Below are 12,814 nucleotides of genomic sequence, written 5' to 3' on the forward strand. Positions count from 1 at the left end.
AATGGAAGAAAGATGTACAAGTGATAGCACACAGAGGAGGGGAAACAAGACAAAGACAGAGTGATATTAACGGTGGCATCCTCAGACAGACTGAATGACGGGAAAACAGACAGCGAGTCAGACGAGAAAGCAGCTACATCTTGTATAAGCAGTTCACCAGGCACATACTGTAACAAGACAATCATTGACATAGAGACAGACAGTGCTGCATGCTGCCGGTCAGGCGTTAGGGAATCGGGGTACAAAAGCAACACGGAAAGCCTACAGTAGTAGTTATACCTTCATGTACGCCCTGCATGTCTTCTCTCTTTTTTGAAGCTTTTCCACACAACAAGAGGATCAAGCACAAAAGAAAGATTGTAGAAAGAGGTGGTAAGAACACAGGAAGCATTAAATCATGCCACTTACCATAAAGAACAGAATTAATGAAAAGAAGGAAACGCACAGGTCTATAAACTACAACCTTGAAATGATCTAACAGCTCTAAATGCTTTTCAGGGGATTTCTAAATATGAATATGGATCACATAATAGTGAGGGGAAGGGATGAGAAATACACAGTAGTGTGGAGGAAAAAATGCTGAGACTAGATTCTGATGCTCCCCATTAGCGATGCTTTAAAATACAATGAGAAGATAAACAATGAGGGATAAGGTCATTTGTTTTTCATGGCATGGAGAGCAAAATATAGTAGCTATTTTGTAGAACCCTTTGTCTGTGTCTTGGCATTAAATAAGTTACCTTCTCCTACCTAATTGAGTCAAAGTGGAGAAAATCACATACTGTAGGTCTCACAACAAAGAGATAAAATGTTCTTTGTATCCAGATTACAACCGCCACATCATAAACACCTCCTGAAAACACACACAGGAAAATGTTTCTTCAACCAAGACAAGATTGCTGCCATGGACACCACCATTTACCACTTGTCGATTTGTGGGAAAAGGCTGCATTTAACTTTAAGAACCATACCAGTGTTTTAGCTCCTTGAACACAAATCATGTGTGTATGATTTCTAGTACAGGCAATAAAACTTGCAAAGCCACGGGTATGGTGCTTTAACTTCTGTCATTGTTGCTTGTCATCAGCCAATCGCACGCTGTTGTTATTGTGATGTACAACTCAGTGAGAAACCTGGAAGCTCTTATCTTCATATGCGTAACAGCACTGTAGCTATCTTGAACAAAAAGGCACAAACAACGGGCGTCATTTCGGTGAAAATAACCTTGTTTACAGAACAACTGCTGTCAAGAAAGTTTGAATAATAATGTAATTTTTCAAACTGTCACTCATCTCTCCATGAGACTGCCTGCAGCTGAGAGATGTAAGTAAGTCTTGGGCCTACTCTTTTCTTGACAGGAGTGAGCAGTTCCACACTTGTCAGCAATGAAGAGTTATTCTTTGTGTTGGCGGGGGGCTCATGGCCATTAGCTCCTTTAAGGTAGAACTGCCAGGTGAGTCTGTGTTTCCAAAGCCGGTAATTACCAGGGAGCTGCAGAGGAATGAGCTTCTCCTCAGGGCTAGACCTGCCTCACTAGCCCCTGAGACTGTGTGTTTTGATGAATGTGTGTGTGTGATAACATGAGCATGTTTGTGTTTGTGTATATTGGTAGGTGTCCTGCTAATGAATGTTCTGAGTCATGCTGACACAGAGTTGGGGCATACAGGGGACGAAGTTTACGCTAGACAGCAATTTCACAGTACCTTGTTGAAGCTGCGACCAGCTGAGTCCTTCTCGCTGGGCCTGAGCTCCTGCAGCTGAGCATCCAGGATATCCACGAGCTGCTCCATCAGGCGCACCGAGGAGCTGACGTCTCCGGCAAACACCGGGCCCTGTGTGTGGCGTGCCAGCTCATTGGCTAAATTAGCAGCATTTTCGCCACTTCGAATCTAAAAACAGCAACGGGGAAAACAAGGGGGTGTCAGTGAAGCATCACTGAAGAAGGTCTGAGATGGTTCTGCAAGCTGAAGCTAAAATAATGAATCCCACACACACCACAGAGTCATAATCCATTGCTTGTTCAGAAGGAAAGAAAGGCATTGTGTGCAGAATGAATATAAACACTGGGATTGAACACAATAGCATAACTGTAACACACAAGCTGAAGAAACTCTGGAACAATGATAAGCTGTCAGTGTTTGTATTCACATGTGTGATCAGTATATTCCACCAGTTATTTTATAAGTGTTGTCACTCCCCCCCATACTACATCATCATTAGTATAGACAGTATACTGTATACTATATATACTTATTTTCATGGTATGATGCATTTGCAGTTAGTATACAAAAAATCAACAATCAAAATGAACTTGTCCATTTTGTACTCAGAGGAAATGAAGCAATGCAGGCACACACGCACACGCACACACACACACACACACACACACACACACACACACACACACACACACACACACACACACACACACACACACACACACACACACACATCAAAATAGGACTTTGGAATAGCACTGCCAATTAAACTTCACAAAGAGATAGCTAATGCAGCATTCATGTCATAACATACAAGCCATAATTACGAGTTACTAAGTGGGACAACATGCATACCATTCAGATTCCAAAGTGTAATTCCGAGTCAGATATATCAGACATTTTTGGCAGCTGTGATATCTCCAACTCAGCGAAAAAAGAACTACAGAAGTGTCAAGTGGCATAATGGCTGCAACACTTCCAATGTTGGCAATAACATCTAAATAAAATTCAGTATCAATGCTAATACAATCAATGCAGCCAAGTATACGGTTTTGAATCTGGTTTCACTTGTTAATGAGCAGCAAATATTTCTCTTCTGCCACTACAAGGCTAGCAATGGGTGTAACCAGCTTGGAATAATAACTGAGGATTCCTAAATTGGAATAAGATGAGATTTTCCCATTCTTCCCATTGTGCCAACATGGAATGGATGCAGTATTGATGTGTTTTCAAAGAATAAATGATTATTTTTAAATATCATTCTGAAGCTGTATGTACACCACCAATTTAATTTATTTACATCGATTTATTTGAATGTTTTGCATCTCTGAATAGCTTCTATATGAAAAGAATCAAGCTGATTTGCTGTGGATACTGCCTATTTCTTTAGAGTGTGCAAGGTGTTTTTCAGTTCAAGAGAAATCTCTTCCTTAAAATTCAATATGTTGTGCGTTTGTGTTGCATTATGGTCGTTTCAGGCTTCTGAAACTGTTATCTGTGTGCGTCCATTAGATTTCTACCTGCATGACAGTTGAACATCAAAGCAAAAAAAGTCAGTGAAGAAAGCAGCTCTGGGTCTTTGATTCTCAGTAACTGAGTGCAGAACTTGGCATTTACTCCTGATAGCTCATTTCTCTCTGCTACCACACTGTATTTAAGCCACACAAAAAAAGCTGAAGTATTTTCATGATATTTACCCTTGACCAGTTCTCTGCTGGTATAAGAAAAATAAACTGAGCAAGCGAACGGGTAAAACATTGCTACTAGATGTTTGATTTGAGGCGTGTGACATGTTTGTTTGCTGCTATATTCTGCAATTGACACATTACTGTTTTACCTTTTGTGCCACTTGAGTCACCCAGTGGGAGGTGCAGTTGCTGAGGTCTGGGCCTTTGGAGCACCAGGTCCCTGTCACAGTGCAGAGGAAGGAGGCGATGCCTGCAGTACCACACAATAAACACAACAGTTGGAGAGAAGCCAAAACCTTGCTCAAATACAGTTCTTTCTGCTGATCCCTCATTCACATAGACTCTTTGGTGCAGGAAACTGTTTGCCAGGAACAACCACTTCCAACAATCTGAAAGGCTGCTTTGTACAATTAACACAAATAAAACAAAAAAAAATTATAGGAGGCATACTAAAACACTGTCAGGTTGCTACAAAGCTTGGACAAAACTGACAGAAAAAAAAAAAAACAGTGGACTCTGGTTTGTTATTGTCTGGAAACATTTTTAATGCCATGCATGTCTAAATAAAAAATAGTCCTAATGAAGCCCCCTACTGACAACAGCAACAACATACTGTACTGTATGTAATCCAAGACTCATTCCCTTTTCACCCCCAGTCAAAACACTGTCTCTTTTTAGCTTTCCTCCTCCAATAGCCCCGCTTTATATTTTGACAGTTCTGTCAGTCTCTGTGATGAGGTGTTAAGGTATCTCATGAGAGATTCCTGTGTGAGTATCATTGTCAACTGAAGGGTTATAACAGCACAATGCTTCCCTTACTGCAGACTTCCTACACTTCCAAAAGTTATATTAAATGTGAGACATAACTGTGAATACACTGTCTGAAAGTATTCAGACAATAAGTAAACTTTGGACTTTGGTACTATATTTTTATGACAACAATGACAGAAGCTGTAGTATAAGCAGTCCATGGATGTTCTATTTAGTGCTAGGATCCTGCATGCAGAACAGTGGGGAGAAAAAGGTTCACATTTAGGTTTAATGGAATGCAGTGCAAGTTTAATGAACATTTTACATAAAGTTATAACATTAGTGTTGTAACGGCCGGCAGGATGCCATTGTGTTGACTGTTCTGCACGGCAGTGCAAAGCATCATGGTACTAGGTTACTAGTGTGGTTTAAGTGTTTAGTTTAAGTGGGTAAATGATGTTCTGTTAGTGTTTTTGTTATGCATTTACGTTACGTAGGTTTTAGTCTTGATAATGCATTCATGTTTATTTACATTTGTCAGGTTACCATGACTGAAACACTGGGGTAGTGTGTGTAGCGGTTGAATAAACGTCCACAGAGTTCTATATCTCTGGCTCTTTGACTTCTTCCACGTAGTTCGCTACAGTATGTTTGTAAGGGATAATGTAGAGCGAGGTGGTCATTATAGCGAATACAACCCCGACAGGGTGATGCAGGACCCCGACGTGGGGTTTTCCCTACACAGCTGATAAATGAACTGGATTTCTTTTTGCCAATTGATGGATGTCCTCCAAAGTGATCAGAACTGCATCCATGGCAACCCTCTGCTATACATGACAACGGTCTGTTATGCTTAGCAACGGTCTATTATACAGAATTAGCAGACTGCAGAATGCCGTGATTGAATCAGGATCAAGTATTCAACCAAGCCGTGTAATAACAAACACCAACACACAGATAGTGGGCCTACCTTTGGTCCCTTTGGGGCAGGGCCTCTCCACAGTGCTTCCAGTGTGGGTTTGGGGCCAGTCGATGGCTCTCCTCCGGGTCGTCTCACAGAAGCGTCTGGGTGTTGGTGGCAGCTCAGGGACGGTGGGCTCTGCTGTACTTGAGCCACGATTGTCCTCAAACGGGTCCCTCCCTTCTCTCGGATCTGCTCCTGCTACAGTGGTGTCGCCCTGACTCTTCACAGTGGACACAGCGGTGGTGGTAACCACAATAGTCTTGGGTATGGATGACGAGAACGAGAAATCTTCACTGGTTGGCACTAGAGTGAGAGAAGAGTGAGGCTGTTAGAGCTTGAGTCATAAATGTCCTTGCCTTGAACTCCCATTGTTTCCAGCAGTAGGGGAACTGCAACTGTTTAGAGTCCCGTGGCTTGTTGGTATTGCTAGAGTTACTGCTGCCCATAATTCCTGGAAATTAAAAGCTTCGTGCAGCTCGACACATCTATCTCTTGCTATTTTTAGTTTACTTAAGCCCCTAAATAAGACAAGTGGTGGTCGGGCATGCTTTGACAAAACACTGATTTCCTTCTAACAGAATCAGTACCTTGGGATGATTAAATGTCAACAATGAAGACAAAGCCTGTCTGTATTTTACTTTTTTCTGCCTAGTTCATCTCTCTCACTTCGATAAAGCTAGTGTGCAGAAGGAGAACTGCACTGCTCCGAGCGAAAAACATACATCAGCAATAATGCGATTCCACTGTATTCAATCCACGTCTACAATTCGAAGCAAATCTATGTGTAAATGTGCACATGCACGTGTGTAAGTGCTTGTGTTTGCTCCATTGCTAAGGTGTGTTCCTGCTTAAAACCAATGGGTGTACACAGATGGATGGCTGCTGCAGAGAGCCTGGAGATAACTAGGAAATGAGAGCAGAAATAGGAAATCTATACATTTTATACAGTATAAATATCCAATATGAATACAAAAAGAAAACAGTGAATGTTTGTATGTGCGTGTGTCTACATGGATATAATACTGTACTGTATAAACTCTTCTGTATGAATGATCATACATTTTTACCCACAACCACCTGATTATATTTAGAGATAAAAGCAGCTTTCAACAATGAGGTCTGCTGTTGTGAAAGGCACTATAGTGTTGTCTTCACCTTCCCTGGGTGCTTCTGGGAAAATGCAATATCATCCTATCTGACACTCCATCATCTAACACATATCTCCATTTCCTGAGAGAAAACGGTGACACAAGCCTGCATTTCATGTTTCACACTAATCCACCAGTCAGGAAAATCTTTGCTTTTTCATTCCAGTGTTTATTACAAAGCTGATTTCTGGCGATGAGGTCTGGAGGCCACAGCAGGGAGAAAACAATGTTCCTGTGATGCTTACTATAAAAAAAATAAATAAACCCCAAACCACCCTACAGTGTTGGCTGAGTTGTGACATTTTACTCAATGACCTTTTCCCCTGGCAGGAACCCTAGCTAATTAACTTACACTCAAGTCATTGTGTGTCTGTCACCCACACATTCACAGGTTGGCCAGCATGGTTGCATAAGTAACAGCTGACATGTGCGGTTAACACGAGCAGGAAGATATATAAAGTATACTAAAGTAAATTTGATAAAAAAATAATTACTTTTTCCCCCTAAATAAACAAATAAGTCACTTTGTTTAAAAATATTCAAATATGTTGTGTATTGCCAGTGAAGATTTTTTATTGACTCAGGAAAAAAGAGATGATTCATAGGCTGACTCTGTTGATTCAATATAAACATATAATGCAATACAAGGGCAAGTGTAATTGGGTTTGAGAATATTAAACCTCTCCATACCTGAGCAAACTCCTGCTTTTTCACTGGCTAATATGAGCCCTAATATGCATCTGCCTGTAACAGCTTGCTTGTATCACCTGAATAACCTGCTCCTGAGACCACATTGCTCTAACTCATGAGCTCAAAGCCCTCTACAACCCACACTTCAGCATAAATTATCATACCGTACAGAGACATATTTTGTTCATATTTTTGTAGCATATATTAAAATTAGCAGTTTCATCAATTCAGAGATGTTGCAGTACATGTTAGGGCTGCAACAAATTACTACTTTCATTATCAATTAATCTGATCATTATTTTCTTGATTAGTCGTTTAGTCTATAACATGTCACAAAATTGTGTACAATGTCATCATAGTTTCCCAGATCCCAATGAGACATCTTTAAAATGACCGTTTTGATCAACAAGAGTCTAAAACCAAAACAAGAAAAATTCTCCTCTTCTAGCTTTAACAATCGGATGAAGCTTTATTTAATTTTAAATTTAATCTTTAGTTTTTTTTAGACTGTTGCTCGAACAAAATAACAATAATTTAAAGACATCGCCTTGGGTTTCTGGGATGTTGTGGTAGGCAATTTTCACTATTTTCTGACATTTTAGATTAATCTACTGATTGAGAAAATATTTGGCAGATTAACCCAAAGTGAAAATAGTAGTTTGCCGCAGTCCTAATTCCCTTAATCACTCACACAATCCAATGGAGATAAAACCTAATGAGCTTTATATTCTATGATCATTTTAGTTTTAGAAAAATTCAGATTTTATTTCATAAGTAAATATGCAGAATCATTAAATCATATCACTTTAATTAGGAGGGGCACTCAAATGTCGATGAGACCAGATACAATCGTTGTGGCTTTTTACAGTCAGCATGTCTTGGGTTATCAGAGTGTGATTGTTAAGGCCATCGAGAACATCATATTTATTTAATACAACATCAAGTAATGTGCTTGTCAGATGTCGAAGCATATGTGGGTTTATTTGATGTCTCTGCACCATGCGCGCTACAATTTACTTTTGATTGCGAAAAGCAAATTCCCCTCCAGTGCGATCCTTGTGTCCTCTGATGGCACTCAACCAAGAGAGGGCTGCACCAATTAGCTGCCATTTCTCTCAAGAGGTAGTGAAGTCACTCTTTATGGGCAATCTGACACCAAAGGCATAATGTTGCCATATGCTGAATAATACCTCTTATAAATAATGGAAGAGTTTAAGATTGAACACTTGACAAATGGCTGTCACCAGAGTCAAAACCAGAGTGTGTAAATTAAAACAGAACTAAAAGAAAGGAAAACCATTATGCAAGATCATCAATCAAGACATCAGAGATGAAGCAGAATTAGTTTTATCACTTCATAGCCCCCAGAGTCATCTGCAAGGAAGATGACAAAAAATATTAAACCATAATCAGATGATTGGAAGTCTAGATATTATGTTTGTCCTTGCTTTTGCAGCTTACATTGCTGCACTAAAAGAAAATGTTATCTCAAATTACACACACAGTCAGAGCAATAAACATTATTTAACTGTCCATTTAAACGCCAGGATAAATGGATCATAAGCCGTCTAACACCTAAAGAGCAATGACAACTTGCAGCCAAATCAAGCTGCTCTTAATTGGTTTACATTTTTGAAGATAAATCACCTACAAGGCTAATTCCCCCCAGTAAAATGACAAATAGACACATATAGTTGAAAGGAAATATCGAATAGGCAGCGCTCAGTTATTAAAGGGTGAAAATCAATCAATGTGCGCTATACAGTCCCCTTTCTTTTCCTTTGGAATTTGTCCTTGAACTGAAAAGCACCAGATTGAGCTGCATACTATCTAAACTGTATGAAATGGTGATAACAATGGTGAGAACTTCCTATTGTCGATCCACATTAAAAAGAAAAAAAACAGCTGTGACAGGTTTTTTTTCCATTATACTGTGAACCAGGCACGGCGCCAGGATTCCAGTTTTGGATGGGCCAGACCCATTGTGGGTGGGCCTTAAATTAAAAACGTTATCAAATCCCTGTTTAACCTAATACAAATGACTGGCTAATATACTGTTATATATATTATATGTGCTTACATAATAAAGATTGTAATAGCTTGATGCTCTTTAAATATGTTGTTGCATTGTAAAAAGTTTCGGTGCAAAGGACGGACCTATCCGCGATCGCTCTCCTTGGTTCTGCCCAAAAGAAGAGCGCTTTGGAATCTCCATTACGCACCATACCTGGCTGCGCTATAGCGCATCTCTCCTAACCTAAGGCCTATAGACTGTAAAAGTGGTCAGGAATCTAATATTTCCCCAAAACATAGTTTAGTTCTGCTCGTATAACATGAGGCCGAATATTTCACAATTCTTTTCAACTGTTTTAAGTTTTCAACAATACAGATCAACAACACTGCCCGACAGTTTCAATCAATACTCGGCCACAGAACGTGTTCATTGACAACGTCATCTGTCATGTAAAACAAGACTCAAGTTATTTCCTTACATTATTGTGATGATTCATGTTATAAACATGTTTAACAAAAATAAATAAATCGCATTAATAGCCCTAAAGCATTATTGGCCATAACAAGAGAAAACCATGAGGGAACAACAACTTGACAACAGTAACAAGCTGTTATAGAAATAGAACTGCGCCTGCAGTTTCTGTAAGGGGTTATGAATTGATTATTTTAATCCATATATCTCATATAACAACATAATACAATACAGGCAGAGTAGCCACATACCTTACTGTTATCCTCTGGCGGTCCTACACAATTAAACTCAGCAGAAGAAGTGACCGGAAACTTTAGCACTGGTTGAGTTGCGGGCTCATCCACGGAAGACAGATCCACAGGGCTATATCCATAGGGGCTATATCATCCACACGCGAGGCAGAGGCAAAGGCAGAGGCAAAGGCATTAGCATTAGCATTAGCACCGGCGCTGGTCGCGCTGGCCGCGCTGGCCCTGGCCGCGCTAGCCGCGTTAGCATCCTGCGGTGGCTAAGACAAAGATGTGCTAGGCGTTGTGGATCTCAGCTCTCCTTCATCTCCTGGTTGCAGCGATGACTTTGAGACCGTTCGTGCACGTTTAAGGTACCTAAACAACGACTGTTGCAACCTTGTCCTTTATTAGAAATGATTTTCACACTCTCAGATCACTGGGAGCTAGCCTAGCATACCGACAAGCTACATCCGATCCGAACCTCACTGTCTGCTGAACTTTCGCAGAAACATAAAAATAGACATGACCAGTTTTTTTAAATTGTTTTTGAAAACTAAACATTTAGACAATTTTAGCACAAATTATGAGATTATTTGCCGATTTTTAATAATTCTTCACCAAATTATAATATATTAATTCATTAATGTTTTTTGAGGAAATGTTTTGGGTGGGCCTGTTGAAAAGTGGGTGGGCCTAGGCCCGTCAGGCCCACCCATAACGCCGTGCCTGCTGTGAACTTGACCAAATGCAGGAACAACAATAGAGCAAGGTACTGTATGTATGGAAAATATAAGGCTATAGCCAGCAACTGGTTAGCTTAGCTTAACATAAAGACAGGAAAACAGGAAATGGGGAAACAACTAGCTTGGCTCTGTCCAAAGATAACTAAATTAGTACCTCTAAAACTCCCATTGTTTGTTTATTGCGTACAAAAAGTGTAAAAATGACAATTTACCGTTTTATGGTGGGTTATGTGCCGTAACATTTCCTGGCCAGACACAGTTTCTTTCTGTAGTGTGGTTGTCTGGCAACTGCTCAGAGCTAAGAAAACATCCGGAACATAACCCCCCAGTAAAACAGTGAATTGTGGTTGTTGCACTACGTTTTTTGGACGGATTTAAACAAGCCCGATATACCACAACAAGTAAAGACATGGTGTGACTCCATGTGTGTGGGTCTTCATATATCTTTATTCATTGTGCATTTGAGCTTTACTTAATAACAAGACTGTATCAGAGGATAAGAACTGTGTGAGAGCTACAGTTGGTCTTTTTTGCCTCTTTACCTTGAGCCAGTGCTGGTAATTAATGACAGAGAAAACATGAATTTTACATTAGGCTGTTTATACGCGCTCATGCTGTTCTGCTTCATCCAGGCCTACGTGATAGGAGTACAAGGCTTGGCATAGAAGGTGCAGGGCCACAAGACAATTCATCTGCCATTTCTTATCCAAAGCTGTGGAATATATCTTTATTTCTGCTTAATGAAAAAACTCAAGCCGCTGAGAAATTGTTGCGGGCCTCACTGCTTAATTGACATTTGTTCTTTAAAGAGCAGTAGACAGAAAAAGCTCTGCCGGACATATCCTGTGTCTGTGCGGTTAATTTATGAGGCCTGAAGCTGGGTACTGTGGAGCAGCAAACATAGCATAGTCACAACTAGACGGTCCGAGTCAGAGGAAGGTGGCTCACAATAAAGACGCATGCAGACAGAAAGATATATGTGCAGACAGAAATACACTCAGAAATAAGGAAATACACCGAGCAAAGACACCCTAAAACTGTCGTCTAGGCCTATAACGTCTAACGTAAACAATTTCCTGCCATAATCTTGCCAGCGTTGATGCATGGCGAGAAGCAGAACAATTAGAGCTCTTGCAAATCTCCTGACTGCATTACTTCAGCCTCTATTTCTGCTGCCGAACATCATGCTTCAGAGGGTGGAACACAGGCTTAGTGCATGATACATCTATAAATGTCCTCTGTCTTGACGGCTCACCTGGAGACGTCGTTCAGGGATATAAAAGCATGCCAAAGTGCAGCGAGGTGCACAGCTGAGTTTAGCCACAAAATGGCTGAGCAAAAAACTGCGTTGTGATGATAGATATCTATCATGTGGCATGCAGGATATGAAATAGTAGTTTTGCTTCACATTTCAATTCAGCGTAGAGCCCACTTGTGCTCACTGCTACTAGATTACGGCAGTGGGCTAAGCCTTTTGGACAAAGCCATTCATTTTATGCCCCTTGTCTTTAAGGCCTCAGATCAATGCTACCTCAAATACAAATTAATTTTCTCCTTTCACTCCTTGTTAGTTTGAAATACTCTCGGTGATTGCCGGCTCCTCTGATTGTTTTTGTTTTTAATTCATTGGACTGAAATCAGTTAATGCCTTTGCACATCACAGAGAATACATTACTGGTGTCTTAAGTTTTGTAACGGCGGGCGCTTTGGTGTGTTTTTTATTGGCATGCACCTCTAAGGAGGTGGACTCTTTAAGTATTGATCATTGCTGTTTTGTGTTCACAATGCATTAGCAGGGGGTAGACATTTTCTTTAAATGCGTGTGAATTGTTTGGAACAATAAGCAGAAAGATCAATATGGGAAAAGATCTTAGCTAATCACCTCAACCAGGGACAGAATTAAGAAACCTGCAGTGTTACAAACACTGTACACAAGGTAAAGGAAACTGCAGACAAGTTGATAAGGTCAATTATTTTCTGCTTTGATCACTTTGCTAAAACTCCCTTATAAACCCCTAATCCTGCTGACACTTTAGCACCTCTTTGGATGAGCATTACAGCCAAGGTTGATGCTTCTGACAGAAAAGGACACAGACACTCATTGTGTTATACAAGTTCTACAAAGGAGACAAATACACTGGGTTTGGTGTTCGGTTAACACTCTGTGGTCGATGAATCTTAATGGGCACAATTCATTTCCTTTACGCCTCAAGTGCTCCTCAGTTTCAGAGAGAGAGACATTATTTCAGCACCATTAGATTACCCTGCAGAATAGGTTGTTTAATTCAACGCCATATCATAGGCAGCAATAAATTCTAATAGCTACACAGTAAAGAAGTTTAAGGTGTAGATCTGAAAAAAAAAACTAATAAACAAGAACCAATTATTTTCAAGTGCC

The 12,814-nt window shown here is 40.2% G+C and overlaps 1 protein-coding gene across 4 annotated transcripts in view; it reads right to left on the minus strand.

Annotated features, from left to right (window-relative positions):
• The window catches only part of adgrl2b.1 (adhesion G protein-coupled receptor L2b, tandem duplicate 1), an 85,740-nt gene that overhangs the window by 24,234 nt on the left and 48,692 nt on the right, over positions 1–12,814 (minus strand). For 3 of the 4 annotated variants that reach the window (XM_028592651.1, XM_028592648.1, XM_028592649.1), the window contains 3 exons: positions 5,127–5,423; positions 3,556–3,656; positions 1,704–1,889 (listed from right to left, as the gene is read on the minus strand). In XM_028592651.1, coding sequence (XP_028448452.1) covers positions 1,704–1,889; positions 3,556–3,656; positions 5,127–5,423 — 584 coding nt within the window. Of the gene's footprint in view, positions 1–279; positions 319–1,703; positions 1,890–3,555; positions 3,657–5,126; positions 5,424–12,814 lie in introns of all 4 variants that reach the window. The other variant, XM_028592652.1, reaches the window with a different exon arrangement.

Source organism: Perca flavescens, chromosome 12 (genome assembly GCF_004354835.1).
Source record: "Perca flavescens isolate YP-PL-M2 chromosome 12, PFLA_1.0, whole genome shotgun sequence".
NCBI classification, from domain to species: Eukaryota; Metazoa; Chordata; class Actinopteri; order Perciformes; family Percidae; genus Perca; species Perca flavescens.